Genomic DNA, 21885 nt, shown 5'->3' on the forward strand with positions numbered 1-21885 from the left:
TATGAACTGCCATGCATAGAGATGTTGGGGTTCAGCCCTGGCAAAAATTAAGCACTGTTTACACCCCGACTCTTGAATAAGGTTCCAGGGCATTTTTAATAATTATAGGTACTCATGCCTCATCCACACAGCAGTGCCCTTTAGTACCCTGCAGTGAAGATAATTTGGTAATGATTCAGAGGGAAGGATGCCACCTGGAGAACGCTCATACCACTTTCTGCAGCACCTTGATTTTCAGGCCAAAACCCATCTTAGACTATGAAGTTGGTTGAAATCACAGTACTAAGCAACATGGCTACAAGTTTGGGGTTGGCAGTGAGGGACTTTCAAAAGGGAAGGACTGCAAGTGCTGGAAGTCTGGGACAACACTGAAAACAAATCTCATAAAAATTGCAGGCCAAATTTTGCTTGATTAGTGTGCTGTAAATCAAAATAACTCTATTCACTTCAGTATAGTTATATCTGACTCAGATCAGAATTTGGCCCATTAATCTTCTCTTAATAATTTCTCTTTACAATACTTTCTTTCTAAAATAATTTCAAGGATGTCACTTTTTATTGATTTAGACAGAGGCATTGCTTCCCACATTGTCATATATTCATGAATGGATTGATGAATTAGCCTCTACCCTCCTCCCCATCTCTCTCCCCAGTTAATACTGTGCATTGTAACAGACCTTCCCCACAGCAGGTCCTCCCTCAGCTGTTCATAACTCAGTCTTGTCTAACCTCTGCAAAGCTTTTGTCAATCCTTGTAAAAGATTTACTACTCAATAACTTTTAACAATAATAACCAAGCACCCTGCTGAAAGACCAACATGAAAAAATTGTCACTGTAGCTCAGTGCAGCACCATACACTGTGACCGTCCAAGGAATCAAAAAAAACAAAACAAAACCCCAATTACTTTAGACATGTTTATTTTTCGGAAACATCACTGTTTAATCATCCCAGTATTTCAAAAGCTTGCGTGGCTCTTTCCCTCTTCCACAACTTTGTTTTTTTCTTACTTATTTTTAGATTTATATAAGGTGATCCTCCTCACCCCATCTCTTGGGGTGTAGGCAAATATGAAGGTCGAAATCACATAGGCAAAGCTGAAACTCTGTCTAAAACAACATGCATTGGGTACCAAAAATGACTATGACTGAAAAGAAGAGAGCTAGAGCTGGTCAGGAGGTTTCCATCTGAATGATTTTTTGACAGAAAATGCAGTTTCTGCAAAACTGAAATTTTCCACGAGATAATTTTGATTTGCCAAGTTTGTTTCAATAGTCCATTGTTACAACCAAAAAGAAAAAAAAAGAATCAAAGCGCTATGGCCTGTGCTATACCAGATGATCACAATGGTCCCTTTTGGCCTTGGAATTTACGAGGGAAATATAATTTTAAGATAAACATAAAACACTGAATTAGACCAGGCTAGACTCTGCATTCTACATCCAACTGTACCTGTGTCCAAGCTCATGTGCAATAGTGAATGCCAAAGGCAGCCCAGAATCTTCATTAATATTACAGCTCCGGTGAGGTTGGCACATACCAGATAGATGAGACAAACCTAAGGTTTCACAAGGACGATTCATGCCAGCACAGATGTCCTTTCTGTAAACACAGTGAAGACTTGTAGGTAAGAGAGTTTAAAACTGCATGTAATGCTGCTTACACTGGACAGTAAATCTCCATATCATCATATATTTGTTGTCAATCCGAATTTTAAGCAAAAAAGACAGTATGTCTAACACTTATACCACTATGTACAACTTATTATTTATTAGTAAATATTTATATTGTGATCGTGCCCAAATATCCCAGTCAGGATTGGGGTCCACTTGTGGCATACACTGTATCAATAAAGAAAGAGAGACATCCCTGTGCTGAAGGCCTCAAAATCTTAGGACACAGACAAAAGGCAAGGGATAGGGATACAACAGACATGCAAATGAATATGGTAAAGAATCGGCATTGCTTAATTAGTTACATGGATTGCAGTTGTTTATTTGAGTTTTAATTGGGGATACAACTAGGGAGGAAGAGATTAGGAAAAGGAAAGAAGGGGAAGAAAAATAGCTGCAGTTTGTCATATGTGTAGCTATGCTCATCAGGCTGGGATTTGTAGGATTTGCAGAGTCGATTCTTAAGGAGGGAACTGAAGGAGGCTGAAGTAGTGGCTGTTCAGTTTTTAATCACGAAGTTTTTCTAAGGCAGGCAGCATCAGACAGCACGTTGATGTGTGAGAAGCTGATTGGTGGTAGCCCAGGCAGGAAATGCCAGCAGAGTGAAGGTGAGGGTTGTAGTCATTTTTAGTTGCTAGATCACCTTGGCAGCAGGAAGCTAAATTATAAAGGGACTTGACTGTAAAGACTTGATTGATTGGAAATTACACCATTTTTTCCAGGCAAGCGGCGTGCCAATCCTTGCTCTTGGCTCCAAAAATTCAGCTATTGTGGAGCAGAGTTTTCCATTTGATGCCGAGGAAAAGATAGATGTGCACATCTGAGATTCAGAACAGTGAAGGTAAATCTTCCTTTCCTGCTCATTTTCCACATCCTTAAGATCTTCTGCACTAATCGATTTGGATAGAGTTCCTCCCGACTAAAAGATGAAAACTGCATAACTAAGTCCTTTGATTATATTATTCTCTCTCCCTTTATGGGTTTGTCTACACTGGAGCTGTAAGATGCAAATGACATGAGGGGGTAGCCACTCTGAGTACAATTCCATCTGAGATTTTAGGTATGTACTTGGGCAGCTAGCGCCTCCACCGCTCACACCAACACGGGTAAACTTCTGTTTTTAGCACACTCGGTCCGATTAAGCTAGCATGAGTATATCTACTCCAACTGGAAATTATACCTTCCAGCTCCAGTTTAGGCATACCCTAAATGGAAGTGAGCATGGGGTGATCATTATTAAGGGAGTATTTTCCCAGTCTTTTCTTAGACAAGGACAATACCTTATTTTTTGCAATACGTGGCAGGGATTTTTAACGTTTTGGAAATGCAGGAGAGTATGACAACTGAATAATAAAGGTGCTGGGAATACTCTATGGAATACTGTCTCTTGTAGCATCCAGGATCCACTTATCCATTTACTCTAGGCCCATGCAATGAAGATATCTTTAAATCTTCTGCCTATGATGGCATTCTGTGCACAGCTCTGTGCCTCTATTAGACATTGGTGAGGCCTCATCTGGCGGCCCCACACTACAAGAAGGATGTGGAAAAATTGGAAAACATCCAGCGATGGGAACAAAAATGATTAGGGGACTGGAACACATGACTTATGAGGAGAGGCTGAGGGAACTGGGATTGTTTAGTCTGCGGAAGAGAAGAATGAGGGAGGATTCGATAGCTGCTTTCTACTACCTGAAAGGGGGTTCAAAAGAGGATGGATCTAGACAGTTCAGTGGTAGCAGATGACAGAACAAGGAGTAATGGTCTCAAGTTGCAGAGGGGAGGTTTAGGTTGGATATTAGGAAACACTTTTTCACTAGGAGGGTGGTGAAGCACTGGAATGGGTTACCTAGGGAGGTGGTGGAATCTCCTTCCTTAGAGGTTTTTAAGGTCAGACTTGACAAAGCTCTGCCTGGGATGATTTAATTGGTGTTGGTCCTGCTTTGAGCAGGGGGTTGGACGAGATGACCTCCTGAGGTCCCTTCCAACCCTGATAGTCTGTGATTCTACGATCTTCCTGGTGATTATTTGAAGTTTGAGGGGATCATCCCTGGTAAAGCATCACGGGAAGAGTCATTTTCTTCTAACACTGAACAGGGATTTTTATTAGAATAAGGTAAAGAGTGTAATCCCTAAAGATACTCTCTCATTGCTCCACTGTAGGCTCTCTGTTTAGAATTTTTCCCAGGCCTCTAATTGCCTGGATTCCTGTTTAGTTTTAGCGAAAAAGTGTTCACATAAGCTCATTAATCTGCCCAAGACAATTTCACTTGGAGCACAGCACAGGTGGTTAGCAACTGATACGGTGTTACAGAGGCAGCAGCAAGCCACAGTGGGTGGCTACACTCATTGTAGGTGTGTAAGATCTGTTCCATTTTTAACTTTGTTCAGGCCCTGTTCTCAGCCAGCAGGGGAGTACTGATGCTCCCTGGCTACAGATAAACAACTGAGCTCTGTAAACCAGTAAACTCCTTAGCCAAAGGACTTAGTTATTCTGTCTTCATCTATCTGGACTAGTACAAAAGATCAGAGAGAGAACAGAAAGGTTACTCCCTCTGTGCAGTACCTGTAGTTCCTTGAGATGTGTCCTTCTGTGGGTGCTGTACTACCCGCCCTCCTTCCCTTCTGCCTTTGAGTTTCCTTCTGAAACTTGCAGGTGGGAAAGGAACTGAGGGAGGGTGGCCCTTGCAGCCTGATATAGCCTCGGTGCAGGGTACGAGAATAACAGCAGCATATACGCAGACCGAATGTACACTGCTAATGAAAAATCTGATAGAAGGCACATGGAGCACCAATAGGGACGTGGCTCAAAGAAGAATATTTGTTTTTACTCTGGATATGAAGAGGAACAATACTAACCCAGAGGTATGCACCTACAATGGAGAGAATCAGCAAGTTATCACTTCTCAACCTGTGCAGTGTCTGTGTGTGGCATCCTCTGGGACAGGGCAGTTTTCATTCCCTAGGTTCCATCAGAGGGTGGGTGTAAGAGAATATATTATGTAAAGCCAGTTCATTTTTGCAGATTTACCATTAATCTGGTGCTTTGAGAGGATGGACAGTCTTGTTTATAAGGCACTAGAATGGGACTCAAGAAAGCTGGGGTCAGTTCCTTGCTCTGCCTCAGACTTCCTGTTTTGGAGACATCTTCTTTTGTATGTATTGATCCATTTCCTTCCTTATTCTGTGTGTCTGTTAGGAACTGTTACTTTGGTTATGTCTACACAGCAAAAAAACAAAACAAAACCAATCAATCAAACAAAAAACCCAGTGGTGGCAAGTCTCAAAGTCCTGTCAACTAACTCGGGCTTGAGCTGCAGGGCTAAAAATAGCAGCCTAGCCATTTGGGCTCAGGCTAAAGCTTGGGATTTGAGATCCTCACCTGGGTTCACAGCCCAGACTCCAGCCTGAGCCTGAATGTCAACACTGCTATTTTTAGCCCTGCAGCATGAGTCCCGCAAGCCCGAGTCAGTTGACCCAGGCTCGGAGACTTGCCACCATAAAGTTTTGTTGGGTTTTTTGGGCTGTAGAGACAGATCTTTTTTGTCTGGTGGACTGATTAAGCAAAGGACGATTGTTTTTGCACCTATGCCAAATCCTTTTCTTTTGGTTGGTGGTCAGTGCAAGCTGACTGGAGCTTTAGTTTTCCTTTGCAAGTTTTGCATTGGTTTTATTGTGTGGTTCTTAGGGGCAAAATCAAATACAATATATTAAGTAAATGAAGCAAGTAAGGTGTTAGTAACACACATACACAATGAAAACCTGCAAACGGCATCACAGATTGCTGATAATTATGGTAGTAGTCAAGAAACTGCAACTACCATAACTTGCATCATTGTTATAAAAATCACAGACAAGAGCGTACTATAACTTTGTAACAAACAGCAAACGTGCAGCATCAAACACATTTGGTTTTGAGTTCATTTTTGGACGTATTGGAGGAAGGCTGACTAAAAAAAAAAAGTTATTTTTCAATAGACAAGGATACTTTCTTTCGTACGACTAGGAAACTAAGGCTTCAATCCTGCAAAAACACCTGCACACATTTACCTTTAGACAGGAGAGCAGTCCCACTGAGTTTGCAGGATCAAGCCCAGGTGCTTTGAGAGGATGGACAGTCTTGTTTATAAGGCACTAGAATGGGACTCAAGAAAGCTAGGGTCAGTTCCTTGCTCTGCCACAGACTTCCTGTGTAATCTTGGACAAGTCCTTTACTCTCTCAGTGCCTCTGTTTCCCCATCTGTGAAGGGTGAGTAGGGGAATACTTTTTTCCCCTCCTACCCTTTGTCTCCCTTGTTTCTTTAAACTGTGAGATCTTAGGGCGGGGACTGTTTTTCACTGCTTGTGCAGTGTCTAGCACAGAGGTGGGCAAACTACAGGCCACATCTGGCCCGTGGGACCGTCCTGCCCGGGAGGCTAGCCCCCGGCCCCTCCCCTGCGGTCACCCTCCCCCATAGTCATGCCACCGCATGGGCAGCGTGGCTTCCAGTCTTGCTGCTCTGAGCGGCATGGTAAGGGGGTGGGGAGGTTGGATAAGGAGCAGGAGGTCCCAGGGGGCAGTCAGGGGACAGGGAGCAATTGGATGTGGAGGAGGTTGGGCGGGGGGGGGGGCAGAGAGGCAGTCAGGGGATGGGGAATGGGGGCATTGGATAGGCATGGGGTGTGGATAGGGGTCAGGGTCCAGGCTGTTTGGGGACGCACAGCCTTCCCTACCCAGCCCTCCATACAGTTTTGCAACCCCGATGTGGCCCTCGGGCAAAAAGTTTGCCCACTCCTGGTCTAGCACAATGGGGCCCAGATCTTGGGCTATAGGTGCTACTGTAATGCAAATAAATCATAATGATAATATATCAAAATTTACTAAAAATATTAATGGAAAGCAAATTTCAAAGCCACATGCATAAATATTTGTATCAACTGAATTTTTAAATCACATTTGAGAATTTGTGCCATAAGCGTTTGTGTGCTTATCCAACTGAAACAATACCACAGGCCTTCTCTGACCAATTGCAACTTTTTTCAAATAGTGAATACGCACAGGTAACCAATTGAGAAATATTTTATCTTTATGAACTGTGAAAACAAAATTGTTGAATACTTTTGAATGACAAATATATTTGAGGCAATCATGATCTTCTGATGGATATTCGGCAATGCAGAGAAAGAGACGAAATCTGTCAGACCCAATAACTATCCTGTGAATTATTTGCACAACTATAGTGGCCCATTGGAAATGTCTGCTTACCCCTCTTTCTATACATAATGGCTGAGACCCACCACTATGAAATATGAATGAAAAGATAAAGACATTTTTGCATGTTTACAACCATTTAGCTAGAAGTCTGAAAGTGAACTGTATTACTCAAACAACAAGGTATTCTGCTATTGTGAAGTGTAGTTATTTGTTATTGTAGGGTTTTGTAATTAGGGGGCTGCTGATCTACAGGCTGGGCTTTTGGCCCTACTACTTTTTCCTTGAGAAAATAATTAATTGAAGCCATAAACAAGAGATGGGCCCAAAGTGAATCTTAATCTCAGCCTTCCCAAGCACTGATGTTTGAGGACGTTTACATTTGGATCTGATTACAGATCTGAATTTCCTGGCTATGACCCATGTCTAATAAAACACCTACAGATACGAATAAAACATTATATAAGCTTTGCAAACAGATGTAAGCAACCCTCTACAAGGTACAGTGGGTCAGTTTTCACAAAAAGAAAAGGAGTACTTGTGGCACCTTAGAGACTAACAAATTTATTAGAGCATAAGCTTTCGTGAGCTACAGCTCACTTCATCGGATGCATTGAGCTGAAGCTCACGAAAGCTTATGCTCTAATAAATTTGTTAGTCTCTAAGGTGCCACAAGTAGTCCTTTTCTTTTTGTGAATACAGACTGACACGGCTGCTACTCTGAAACCTGGGTCAGTTTTGACATCTTCCAGCCTTAACAGTGTACTTTTATGTAACAGCTCATAAACTCCACCTGTACTAGAATCTAATATGCTCATCAAACAAAGTTATTTTTGTACTAAAACTGTCCTTCAGAAATTACATGTATTCATCAGGAACAGTATATGGAGAAGTGTCTATGTGCTGCGGGGGGGGAGGGAGAATGGGACGGGACGACGACCAAAAGGAGACTATAAGCCTATAAACGTGTTCTCAGTGAAAGAAATATTAATAAAATAATATTTGGAAGCTCCTCTCCAGGGTTGTGACCATACCTAGTTAGAAGTACAGCTACATCATGATGTATTGGGTTGACATCATTTTTGGGATTGATGCTTTTCTGCCATTTGCAGAAGCTGGCTAATGTCTTATCTGCATGATGAACTATTTTCAAGCCTTGCTAAAGGAAAAAAAGAAGAAAATATTATTACAAAGACTGCATTATATTGCTAGAGCACAGCAGCAACATTAATTATCAGGCTCACTAAAGTCATTGACTAGTTATGCTTTTGCCCAAAGCTAGAAACATCATTAGGAGCAATGACAGTTATTTGCCTAATATCCCAAGTATTAAGTTAAAACTTTTTTTAACTTAACTTTTTTTTTGTCATTTTTGCAGCTAGTGTAACTAGAGAAAAAGGATTTCAAAGGAGGAAATTAGCATTTTTGGGAAGAAACCTTTATAAAATGAAATTAACAACTGCATTTTTCAAACAACAATATTTTATTTTACTCTTGGAAGCTAGTATTCTTCCTGACACAAAGATTAAGATTAATTTGCAAGTAATTTGGAGAAGGCTACCTTCCATCATGTTTATCACCTTTAATGCAACATGAACAATCTCATGAGGAGGTAACATTTTATGCTTTCATGGATACATTTCCTTCACTTCATTTTTTTAAAAGCTGAAAAAGATGTACAACAGTCGTCTTATGATCAGAGAGAACAAACACAAGTCGAAGAAGAGAAAACATTTTGCAGTGCAAAATAAGCTCAAGCAAAAACATATTTCTTCTTCCTTGGTTTTGCCACAGATCCCTGGTCTACACTACGGGATTAAGTCAAATTTAGCCACATTAGGTCGATTTAAAAATGACTGCATCCACACAGCCATTCTGTCGATTAAGGGCTCTTAAAATCGACTTCTGTACTCCTCCCCGACGAGGGGAGCAGTGCTAAAATCGACCTTGCTGGGTCAATTTGGGGTAGTACAGTCGCAAATCGACAGTATTGCCCTCCGGAAGCTATGCCAGAGTGCTCCATTGTGACTGCTCTGGACACCACTTTGAACTCCGATGCACTAGCCAGGTATATAGGAAAAGCCCCGGGAACTTTTGAATTTCATTTCCTGTTTGGTCAGCGTGGCGAACTCAGCAGCACTCAGCAGCAAAGGTGACCATGCAGTCCCCCCAGAATCGTAGCGCATAGAATGTTTCTATGCTCCCCCTATCATTTCCATCCCTGAGGTTATCACAGATTAGAAGGCGAAAAAAAAATGCACTCGCGATGACATGTTTTCTGAGCTCATGCAGTTCTCCTGCACTGATAGGGCACAGCTTAATGCATGGAGGCATTCAGTGGCAGAGGCCAGGAAAGAATTAAGTGAGCGCGAAGAGCGGAGGCAGGACGCGTTGCCGAGGCTAATGGGGGAGTGTAACAGTGCCCGACTCACCCCTGTGGCACCTGCTGCTTGCGTCTCAGGGAATTAGCTCTTCCAGTCTCTGGAGAGCCCTCTACAGGCCAGTGTCCCGCTTGCCGCTGGCCCCCCATGTCCCTTCCAGACCCTGGTGCCCCTTTTACCCAGGGTGCTGCCCCCTGGAAGCACACCCACAGTTTCTGGGTCTCCCCTCCCCAGGGAACCCACACCCACTATCCCCACCTCAGTTTTTGGCTACTGCCAGTCACCATTGAGCCCCTGCACACTGGGGCAGACTGCAGTGTATAAGCCAATCATCACAGGCAAGGAGGGTTTGGATCTGCTGCCTCTGCCAACCTGTGGGCTGCCCCCTGCAACCCCAGTACCCCTTTATAGGCCTTCTGCCAGGCCTCCAGCCTGGGGCTTTTCCAGTCTGGAGCCTCCCAGCTCCTCTGATCTTCCCCAGCCCTGCTTCGCTCCAGGTACCTTCTCAAGCTCCCCAGCAGCCAGGCCCGTCTCCCTCCACAGCTAAAGGAGACAGACTGCTACTGTCCTCTTATAAGGGCCAGCTGAGCACTGATTGGGATGTGGCCACAGCTGAGCCTGCTTCCCCCAATCAGCCTGGGAACTGCTTGCTCCCAGCCACAGCCCTCTCCTGGGCTGTTTTAAGCCCTTTAAGGCTGAAGCTGGTGACCACCCCGCCACAGGGAGCAAATGGACATGATGAAGCATCTGTTGGAGCTGCAGGAAAGCCAGCAAGAGCACAGACCCCCGCTGCATCCACTGTATAACCGCCAACCCTCCTCCCTATGTTCCATAGCCTCCTCACCCAGATGCCCAAGAATGCGGGGGCGGAGGCTCCGGGCACCCAGCTCCAAAGGATGGCCCAAGCAACAGAAGGCTGTCATTCAAACAGTTTGATTTTTAGTGTGGCTACAATAAGCAATGTGGCCTTGTCCTTTCCTCCTCCCCCACCCCACCCGGGTTCTCTCTTTTTTTTTTTTTAATTAAGAAAAAAGAATGCATGGCTCCAAAACAATAGTTATTTTATTTCAAAGGGGGGAGGATGGTTGGCTTACAGGGAATTAAAATCAACAAAGGGGGTGGGTTTGCATCAAGGAGAAACACACACAACCATCACACCATAGCCTGACCAGTCACGAAACTGCTTTTCAAAGCCTCTCGGATGTGCAGCACGCCTTGCTGTGCTCTTCTAATCGCCCTAGTGTCTGGCTGCTCAAAAATCGGATGCCAGGCAATTTGCCTCAACTTCCTACCCTGCCATAAATCTCTCACCCTTACTCTCACAGATATTATGGAGCACACAGCAATAACAATGGGAATGTTGGTTGCGTGGAGGTCTGATCAACAGCGCCAGCGAGCTTTTAAATGTTCAAAGGCACATTCTACCACCATTCTGCACTTGCTCAGCCTATAGTTTAACTGCTCCTTACTACAGTCCAGGCTTTATGAGCCATGGGAGCAAGAGGTAGGCACGACCATGCGGTGCTGCCAGCTGGGAGAGCAGCCTGAGGCAGAAGCCTCCAGCTCGCAGGAGAGTACAGTTGCAGTGGAAGCGGTGGAGCCGTGCACCATGCCCTGGAGTTTGCTAGGAGCTGGGCAGGGAAGATATTCCCAGAACCCCCAGCCAACCTACGTGTCCGATGAGGATGGCTACCAGTCCTACTGCACTGTGTGCTGCAGAGTTGCAGGAGAGCAGAGTTGCAGTGCAAGCGGTGGAGCCGTACACCAGGGACGAGGATGGCTAGCAGTCCTACTGCACCATCTGCTGTGAAGGCACCCAGGAGCTTCTGCTGTGTAGCAGTGCCACCTGCTGCAGGTGCTTCTGTGTCGAATGCTTGGAGGTCCTGGTAGGGCAAGGTACCTCGGCCAAGGCAAAAGAGCAAGATCCCTGGAGCGGTTACATGTGTCAACCACAGAAGTGCTATGGGGTGTTACAGCACCGACCGGACTGGAATGTACGGCTACAAGACTTCTTCACCAGCGATAAGGGACAGGAATATGATGCACCTAAAAATCTAAAAAAGCCTGCACATTTCCTAGAGTCACTATCCTTGATAGCAGAATGTCAATGATTGCATTGGCTACTTGGATCAAAGCAGTCCCCACAGTAGACTTGCCCACAACGGCAGCGGTGAGACGGTGAGCTGAGTGGGCTCCATGCTTGCAGTGGTATGGCGTTTGCATGGGGAACCCATGAAAAAAGGCGCGAAACGATTGTCTTCCATTGCTTTCATGGAGGGAGAGGCAACTGACAACTTGTACCCAAAACCATCCACGACAATGCTTTTGCCCCATCAGGCATTGGGAGCTTAACCCAGAAATCCAATGGACAGCAGAGACTGTGGGAACTGTGGGATAGCTACCCACAGTGCACCGCTCTGTAAGTCGATGCTAGCCATGGTAGTGAGGAAGCACTCCGCCAACTTAACGCGCTTAGTGTGGACATATGCAATCGATATAATATATCGATATAATCGATGTATATCATAGAATTCTAAAAATCGACTTCTCTAAAATCGACCTAATTTCATAGTGTAGACATACCCTTACTCTGCCTCTCTCCTAGTATGTTATTATTTAGGGTAAAGTTTTCCAAAGCACTGAAGTACCATAAGCACCTATGGTCCTTTTTCAAAGGTGCATTAGGCATTTAGGGGCCTAAGTCTCATTGAAAGTCAATGAGTACTTAAACTCCCAAGTGTTTAAGTCAGTTTTGAAAATGGGCTTTAGATGCTTTTGAAAATTTTACTCTTGATAACCTTATCCATCGGGTTAGCTGGATAAATTAAGCTCCTATTTTGAAAATTATTTCACCTGTGCAGGCACTAGCTCTCACATGGAAACCAATTGACTTCAACAGCCCAGGCCTCCACCTGGTTTAGGATTAGGACCTTTGATCATAAGTCCCTTTGGACAGAGACCTTATTTTAAGGCTATATCCATAGAAAGCCTTGCACAATGATAGTGCTATGAAAATAACCATTAAAGTTACAATAGTCAGCATTCATTTAGGGCGTGGTTATGGCATTTATGAGACATGGAACATGCAATCACCTCCGTGTGGTTAGTTCACAACAATGAACATTTTATCAGCCACTGTTTCTCTGAGTTTTGAAAAGGAGCTTATGGGGAAAATAACCTGTCTTGCAGGCATACAATAGTAGATCGGCTTCTTCAGAGACCTCCACAGGCAGGTGCACTTGCTTTATGAATATGCTATGCGATTAGATGGGGGATGGTTCATTTGAGCATCCCGTACATTTGAATCTCTGCTCCGCAGCAAGCTCTCTCAATCTTTGAAAGTCCTCTTCTGGTGCTGAAGAGTTTTCCCCTCACACACAATTATCCTAATGTTTGAACATTTTAACTAAATTTCCTTTTGGAAGTTTATGCACAGACACCTGCAGTTATGACCTAACCAATGTGCCATTTAGAACAGCAGTTAGCTTTAAAACAGCTGTGCCAGAGTTAATAGATTAACAGAGGAGTGAAATGAACAAAACATTTTAAACAAGCAACCCTTCCCCCCCCCCCCCACACACACACACAGTGGATGCACTCATTACTCTCTTTAATGGTAATCTAAATACCCTACCAAAATCTCTCTTCAGTGCACTGCATGCCTAACTTTCTTCATTGTAATCTTGGGGGAAACAAAATCTCACCTCTTCCTCTTCAAGAAGAATAAGGCGGACGAGCACGATGTGGATTGCATTGCCAATGCTTGGATCGTGGAACAATCCTGTGACCTGTGTCAGAGCCAGGAGGTAAGAAATTAATTGATTCCTCTACAGCAAGACAGAACTTTAGGGAGGAAATATACAGGTTATTTCAAGCAAAGTGCCCTCTCTGTTCCCCCCCCCCCACGTTATTGATAGAAGGTTCACTTTGCATTCTTAAATCCAATAACCGTGATGAACTACTGCAGAGGGCTGAATAAAAATTCAGCAATTAACAGAAGTTAAGATGTTATGCAGCAAAATTTACAATCCATTAAAAAATATTTTAAGCTCATTTCTCTCATTTAGGGTCCAATCCACTATGGTATAGTCATTTACATCAGTGCAAGACAGGTGTAAAACACTGCCAGTGCACAATAGTAGTATTTTACATCCACTTTGTATTGGTGGGAATGGCTACCAAAGGTTCAGGGCAACAGCAAATGAGGCATTAATTGTTGGGTTCTATAGAAACTCCGTTAGGATTCGGCTGGCCAAAGGAAAAAGAGGAAGTCAATACTAGGCAAATAGAAGCGAGGTGAAAAATATATACAGTAGTATCATCAGCGTAAAATGGAAGCTAACGGTTTATCTTCACTACTGGCTAAATCGGCACTGCTGCGATTGATGCAGTGGCATTGATTTAGTGGGTCTAGTGAAGACAGGATAAGTTGATGGCAGAGTGCTCTCCCATCGACTTCAGTACTCCACCTTCCCAAAAGACGAAAGCTATGATGACAGGAAAGCAGATTAGACACTGCTGTAAGTCGATCTAAGCTGCTTTGACTTAAGTTACGTAACTTAACTAAAAAAGAAAAGGAGTACTTGTGGCACCTTACAGACTAACAAAATAAATTTGTTAGTCTCTAAGGTGCCACAAGTACTCCTTTTCTTTTTGCAGATACAGACTAACACGGCTGCTACTCTGTAACTTAACTAGCGTAACTTAGATTGCCTTACCTCATTAGTGTAGAGCAGACCTGAGACTAAAGATAAAATGACAGATGGAGCAGTTAGACTAAAAAATAGGAAAGGGTCCAGCATTGAACTCCAAGTCCTCATGCCCCAAATGGTGGTGTCAGTAAGTGTATGATTAGATAGGCTGCTTCTCAAGAGCATTACTAGTAAAAGGAAAAGATGGGGGGAGGGGGCAGTAGGAACAGAGCTGACACTTAAGCCTGGTCTAAACCTAAAATTTAGGTTGACCTTGCTATGTCACTCAGGGGTCCTGAGCACCATAGTTAGATTGACCTAAGCCCCAGCATAGATGTGGCTAAATCAGTGGAGGAATTCCTCTGTCAACCTAGCTACTGCTAGTTGGGGAGATGGATTATCTACATAGATTGTAAAACCCTTCCATCAATCTAGGAAGTGTACACACTGCAGTGCGTACTTTTTGTCCTTAGTCAATAATCTGCCAGAGGAAGTCATTTTCCTCCTCAGCCAGGAAGGGTTGCATCTGTTGTTTGAAAAGAGCTTCATTGTGAGTACAAAAATTGATCAGTTACTTTGGGCTCTGTAAACAGTTACTCCATAACAATACAGTATTGATGGCTACAATGAAACAGAATTTCAAGACCTGTGTGAATCCACTGCAGATGTCCCATTAGTGCAAATTATATAATCAAAAACCTAGGAGACATCTGAATTGCATTAGCTGAATACCATAAGATGGAAAAAAATATATTGTACTGGCTCTTAATTCTTAAGAAATCTCTCAGCTGAAAGATAATTGCACTCCTTAGCAGCTGTCAAAAAAGGTTGTTCCTAGTGGGGGCTGGTTAGTCTAAAAAAAAAGTCTCAGTCACACGAAGGACTATTGAATTATGATGTACTTATGGGTTTAAGTGCATTTCAGATTTTTTCCTTGGGATATTAATACAGTTCAGTACATAAATATGAATGAAACAAAGGATTTGACATAAGAACGGCCATACTGCGTCAGACTAAAGACCATCTAGCCCAGTATCCTGTCTTCCGACGTGGCCAATGCCAAATGTCCCAGAGGGAATGAACAGAACAGGTAATCATCAAGTGATCCGTCCCCTGTTACCCATTCCTAGCTTCTGACAAACAGAGGCAAAGGACACATCCCCGTCCATCGTGGCTAATAGCCATTGATGGACCTATCTTCCATGAACTTATCTAGTTCTTTTTTTAATCCTGTTATCTTGGCCTTCACAGCATCCTCTGGCAAGGAGTTCCAAAGGTTGACTATGCAGTTTGTTTTAAACCTGCTGCCTATTATTTCATTTGGTGATCCCTAGTTATGTTATGAGAAGGAGTAAACAACACTTCCTTATTTACTTTCTCCACACTAGTCATGATTTTATAGACCTCTATCATATCCCCCCCAAGTCGTCTCTTTTCCAAGCTGAAAAGTCCCAGTCTTATTAATCTCTCCTCATATGGCAGCCGTACCATACTCCTAATAATTTTTGTTGCCCTTTTCAGAAAGTTTTCCAATTCCAATATATCTTTTTCAAGATGGGATGACCACTTCTGCATGCAGTATTCAAGATGTGGGAGTATCATAGCTATATATAGACACAATATGATATTTTCTGTCTTATTATCAATCCCTTTCTTAATGATTCCCAACATTGTTTGTTTTTTTGACTGCCACTGCACATTGAGTGGATGTTTTCAGAGAACTATGCATAATGACTCCAAGATCTCTTTCTTGAATGGTAACAGCCAAATTAGACACCATCATTTTATATGTATAGTTGGGATTATGTTTTCCAATGTGCATCACTTTGCATTTATCAACACTGAATTTCATCTGCCATTTTGTTGCCCAGTCACCCAGTTTTGAGAGATCCTTTTGTTGCTCTTTGCAGTCTGCCTGGGACTTAACTATCTTGAGCAATTTTGTATCATCTGCAAATGTTGCCACCTTACTGTTTACCCACTTTCCCAGATCATTTATGAATATATTGAATAGGGCTGGGCCCAGTACAGACCCCTGGGGGACAACAGTATTTACCTCTCTCCATTCTGAAAACTGAATTTATTTATTTTATTCCTACCCTTTGTTTCCTATCTTTTAACCAGTTACCAATCCATGAGAGCTCTTATCCCATGACAGTTTATTTTGCTTAAGAGCCTTTGATAAGGGACTTTGTCAAAGGCTTTCTGAAAAATCTAAGTACACTATATTCACCGGATCCCTCTTGTCCACATGCTTATTGACCCCCTCAAAGGAGTCTAGTAGATTGGTGAGGCATGATTTCCCTTTACAAAAGCCTTGTTGGACATAATTTGTTGGGGAAAAAGTCATCTATGTGTCTGACAATTTTGTTCTTTACTATACTATTCAACCGGTTTGCCTGGTACCCAAGTCAGGCTTATCGGCCTGTAATTGCCAGGATCACCTCTGAAGCCCTTTTTAAAAATTGGCGTCACATTAGCTATACTCCAGTCATTTGGTACAGAACCTGATTTAAATGATAAGTTACAGACTACAGCTAGTAGTTCTGCAATTTCACATTTAAGTTCCTTCAGAACTCTTGGGTGAATACCATTTGGTCCTGGTGACTTATTACTGTTTAATCTATCAACTTGTTCCAAAACCTCTTCTAATGACACCTCAATCTGGGACAGTTCCTCAGATTGGTCACCTAAGAAGAATGGCTCAGGTTTGGGAATCTCCCTCACATCCTTAGCCATGAAGACCGATGCAAAGAATTCATTTAGTTTCTCCGCAATTGCCCTTTTTAGGCCTTCCTAATTATATTTTTTACACTTCATTTGTCAGAGTTTATGGTCCTTTCTATTTTCCTCATGAGGATTTAACTTCCACTTTTTAAAGGATGCCTTTTTTGCCTCTCTTAATTTGTTGTTTAGCCACAGTGGCACTTTTTTGGTTCTCTTACTGTGTCCTAAGAACCGACTTCATGGGTGCTCCAGGGCTGGATCACTCACAGCAAAAAAAATTGTGGGTGCTGAGCACCCACTGGCAGCCCCACTACCTGAACCTCTCCCTCCCCCCAGTGCCTCCTGCCCACCAGCGGGCCCCACTGATCAGCATCTCCCCCTCCCTCCCAGCACCTGTCGTGGATCAGTTGTTTTGCAGCATCAGGACAGGAGGTGTGGGGGGGAGGGGGAGCGAGGGCAGAGTGTGTTCAGGGGAGGGGGCGGAACTGAGCAGGAAAGGGGTGGGACGGGAAGAGACAGGAAGAAGCAGGGAGGGGATGGGGCCTGGGCAAAGCCAGGGAGAACACCCCCATGCAGCTTAGAAACTTGCGCCTATGTTTTTTTAATTTGGGGTATACATTTAAGATGAGCCTCTATTATGGTGTCTTTAAAAAGTTTCCATGCAGCTTGCAGGGATTTCACTTTTGGCGCTGTACCTTTTAATTTCTGTTTAACTAACCTCCTCATTGTTGTGTAGTTCTCCTTTCTGAAATTAAATGTTACAGTGTTGGGCTGCTATGGCGTTTTCCCCGCCACATGGATGTTAAATTTAATTATATTATGGTCACTATTACCAAGTAGTCCAGCTAGATTCACCTCTTGGACCAGATCCTGTGCTCCACTTAGGACTAAATCAAGAATTGCCTCTCTTCTTGTGAGTTCCAGGACTAGCTACTCCAAGAAGCAGTCATTTAAGGTGTTAAGAAACTTTATCTCTGCATCCCATCCTGTGGTGACATGTACCCAGTCAATATGGGGATAGTTGAAATCCCCCATTATTACTGAGTTTATTTTAATAACCTCTCTAATCTCCCTGAGCATTTCACAGTCACTATCATCATCCTGGTCAGGTGGTCAGCAATATATCTCTACTGCAATATTCTTATCATTAGAGCGTGGAATTACTATCCATAGAGATTCTATGGTACAGTTTGGTTCATTTAATATTTTTATTTCATTTGATTCTACGCTTTCTTTCAAGTATAGTGCCACTCCCCCACCAACAAAACCTGTTCTGTCCTTCCAATTTTGAAGGGGACAAAGGCAAGATTTGATGATGATTTATTCAAAGTATTATTGTAATTAGAAATCAAAACCTCAGCTCCATCACCCCAGCTTTGAGAGAATCCAGAATCAAACCCTAGATCCAGATTTTGCAACTGGCTACTGCTGCTATAATGGACCAAACCAAAATGTTGGATCTAAATAACTCTGAAATCTGGATCTAACCTGACTTTAGAGGCCCAGTCTAGCTTTATCTTCCTCCCATACTCCTTTTTCTAACAATTACTAAGGTTCCCATTGACACTGATGAAAGTAGGACATGAACATCTGATGATAGAATCGAACACTGGGAAGCATCTTCATTAAGAACCAAAATTAAAATAGAGGTTTCAGACATAGGCCAGGTCTATGATAGAAAATTAGGTCAGTTTAATTACATCGTTCGGGGTGTGAAAAACCCAAACCCCAGAGCTGCATTATGAAGCCAACCTGAATCCTCATCTAGACGATGCTAGGCTGACAGAAAAATTCTTCTGGTGACTTATCTACTACTTCTTGTGGAGATGGATTACCTTTGCCAATGGGAGAACCCTTCCCACAGGTGTAGGTAGTATCTACACCGAATGCTACAGTGGAGCAGCTGTGCCGCTGTAGCATTTTAAATGTAGACAAGCCCTAAGAGAGAACTTGTACCCTGCTTACAAGGAATAGAAGCATAGGTCTTTTGTCATGTCTCATCCCTAATTTTGGGCTACACCAGTTTCTATATATTGTCTGCCCCACTGTGCAGGAATGATGTGATGGCTTTGGAGCTGTTCTATATTAATTCAGAAACAATAAATATTCTGTTGGTCTGACTGTTGTAAGGGGATACTGTCTACAAGGGGTTAATTCAAGCCGGCGTTAGTTGCACTGTGCAGGAAAGACGACAACATCTTCAGATAGCTACCATTTAGTTACACGTGGGAGACAATACTAGACATTCACTTTGATACCCCTCTTTTTGTCCCCTACTGAGCTCAACGGACCAGTCTGTCAAGGCAGGAAGGGTACCAGGTTGTAATAGGGTGGCCAAATAGAAAAAGTGTGAAAAATCAGGACAAAGCCCCGAATGTCAGGACTGTCCCTATAAAATCAGGACATCTGGTCACTCAAGGCTGTAAACAATGGAGAACCAAAACGCCAGGAAAGCAAGACAAATGACTTCTGATGGGATAAAAAGGGACAGTCTCAAGGGAGGGGTTGCTGGGAGTTGCTGATGAGAAGTGGTTCTAGTGACCTCCTAGAGTCAGAGGTCTGGAGTAGAGGGACCTCTGCCAAGGGCTGGCAAGCCTCTAGGTAAGCTAGGTATGTACTTAAGAAAGTTTAAAACAATATGAGGCCTTTTTATGATGCTTTGCTGGGTTCCTACTGTTAAAGTTTAAAAAACACTTTGTTTTAAGAAAGCTGCCTGGTCACAGTTCCCCAGAGGGAGACTTGCAGGTGCCAAACCCAGTTGGGCCTGGGACATTCTGGTAGCCAGGATGCAATAGCCTGTGGACTGAGTGAATTGTGGGATTCCACCTTCAGAAAGATAAAGGGGCAAGGCCTAACACCTGAGGGGGATGCGCTCAGAGAGAAAGGGGTCCTGTAACTGGCACATAATATGGTTAATTTCTTTGGACCCTGTGAAACACCAGTGATGAACAACCCCAGTTTTCCTTCCTCAAATGCTGTATAATATGCTATTTACTCTTATGGCTACCACTTAAATATAGTTCAGTAGAAAGGGAAAGGATGCAATGAAACTGAAGTCTCATAACTTCATACACATCTAGCATTCCCATTAATATTATCAGTAAAAACATACCTATAAATGAAACTATTCTATTCTAAAGATTCTATTACCCTCATTCATAATGAGTAGCACCTTACTCCTCAAGTTGTCCCACTGAAATGAATGGAACTAACTGTAACAATAGTATGAGTAAGGGTATCTGTCCCTATGCTTGTAAATCTAAAATGAAAGTCAGGAAATGCAAAAAAGTTAAGGTATTTATAACCATATTAACATACTTATTAAAGTTCACATGTACCTCTTTAGCCACAGAACTGCTGGATTGAGCTGTGAGAAAGTAGCAAGCTATACAGTCACTTGGACCAGCAAGCATATGTTATAAGATCCTGTGCTTTACTTTGTGTTTTATTGTATAGGTTTTAAATTCTACTACATTGTAGCTTCAGGAGTAGCCTGGCTGGAACTGGCTGCCTCTCTGCTGACATAAGAGATTCATGTCCAGAAGGTTTCAGAGTAGCAGCCGTGTTAGTCTGCATTCGCAAAAAGAAAAGGACGCCATCCCCAAACATATGGACGTAGCTTTTCCAGAGCGTAGACAATGGTGTAACATTCTTTTTCACTGACTGACCAGTTGCTTTCCCTTTCAGACAGCTTCTTGCTGAGAAACATTACAGGGTGGAATTCTTGATCCGGTCCTTCCTGCATTAAAACTGCTCCCACACCACGCTCGGACGCATCGGTGGTTACTAGGAATGGTTTGTCAAAGTCTGGGGCCCTTACTACAGGGTCAGACATGAGTGTCACTTTAAGCTGGTTAAAGGCTTTCCAACACTCTTCAGTCCACTGAATGGCATTTGGATGTTTCTTTTTGGTTAGGTCTGTCAGTGGGGCAGCGATTTGGCTGTATTGTGGTACAAATCACCTGTAATAACCAGCCAAGCCTAAGAAGGATTGAACCTGTTTCTTTGACTTTGGGACAGGCCACTTTTGGATAGCATCCACTTTGGCCTGTAAGGGGTTGATAGTTCCTTGACCCACCTGGTGTCCAAAGTAAGTCACTCTGTTTAGGCCTATTTGACACTTCTTAGCCTTAACAGTTAGTCCTGCCTCCCTTATGCGCTCGAAGACTTTTTGTAGATGTTCCACGTGTTCTGCCCAGGAATCCGAAAATATGGACACATTGTCAAGGTAGGCGACTGCATATTTCCCTAATCCTGCTAGGAGACCATCTACAAGTCTTTGGAAGGTGGCGGGTGCATTCCGCAGCCTGAAAGGGAGTACATTAAATTCATACAGCCCAACATGTGTGGTGAAGGCTGACCTTTCCTTGGCGGATTCATCTAGCGGTACCTGCCAGTACCCCTTTGTTAAGTCCAAGGTAGAGATGAACTGGGTCCGTCCCAGTCTCTCTAATAGTTCATCCGTGCATGGCATTGGATAGTTATCTAGGCGAGTTACAGCATTTAGCTTATGATAGTCCACGCAAAAAACGCATCTCCCCATCTGGTTTGGGAACTAGAATCACTGGAGATGCCCATGCACTGCCAGAAGGTTTCCTTGACAATTATAAGGGCTAGAAACCTTCCCCCCCCCCGCAAGGGAAAACTTAAATGCAGTAGACACTGCATCAATCAGGGGATCAGATTAATACATCGAGGGGGGATGTATCTGGGAGTCTGATAGCTGTGGTTTTGTTTATGCACTGAGTGAATGGAGAAGGAGGGAGAAGATAATCTCAAATGGCTAAACGAGGTCAATGCCTAAAGATCCACAGATGATATTGTAATACTGGCAGACCAAGTGCCAGCTTATGCCAAGGACCCAGGCCTCTCTGAACACTGACAAACCAGCTTGGCTCACCTATGTGTTAGTGTAGTTAAAACAGATATTAGTGATATAAGAATGTGTCTAGTGTCCAGACTTTGTGGAATGCTCGTAGGATGCTGCATGTATTAATTTTACATATATTGTCTGTATCCCATAGCATAAAGTTACATTGAGTGTTTGCCCTGTAAACCTGTCAGTCATTGTGTAACTCTCCAAACAGAAAAAGAAACACTGATTAAGGTAAAGTGCACATCCTGCGCACAAGATGGCCCTTTGAAGGCAAATGAGGCATTGTGTGACATCTAAGGCAGAAACCTTGTTGATTGAATTCCTTAGTCCCTCCATGAAGGGGAAGC

General features: G+C 43.2%; 1 protein-coding gene across 2 annotated transcripts in view; it reads right to left on the reverse strand.

Annotated features, from left to right (window-relative positions):
- ADAMTS12 (ADAM metallopeptidase with thrombospondin type 1 motif 12) overlaps positions 1-21885 on the reverse strand; it is a 328935-nt gene that overhangs the window by 154323 nt on the left and 152727 nt on the right. For both annotated transcript variants that reach the window (XM_043514501.1, XM_038403775.2), the window contains exons 5-7: positions 12949-13032; positions 7898-8022; positions 1452-1601 (exon numbers count right to left, since the gene is read on the reverse strand). In XM_043514501.1, the coding sequence (XP_043370436.1) occupies positions 1452-1601; positions 7898-8022; positions 12949-13032 (359 nt within the window). The remainder of the gene's footprint in view (positions 1-1451; positions 1602-7897; positions 8023-12948; positions 13033-21885) is intronic.

This window comes from Dermochelys coriacea, chromosome 5 (assembly GCF_009764565.3).
Source record: "Dermochelys coriacea isolate rDerCor1 chromosome 5, rDerCor1.pri.v4, whole genome shotgun sequence".
NCBI lineage: Eukaryota > Metazoa > Chordata > Testudines > Dermochelyidae > Dermochelys > Dermochelys coriacea.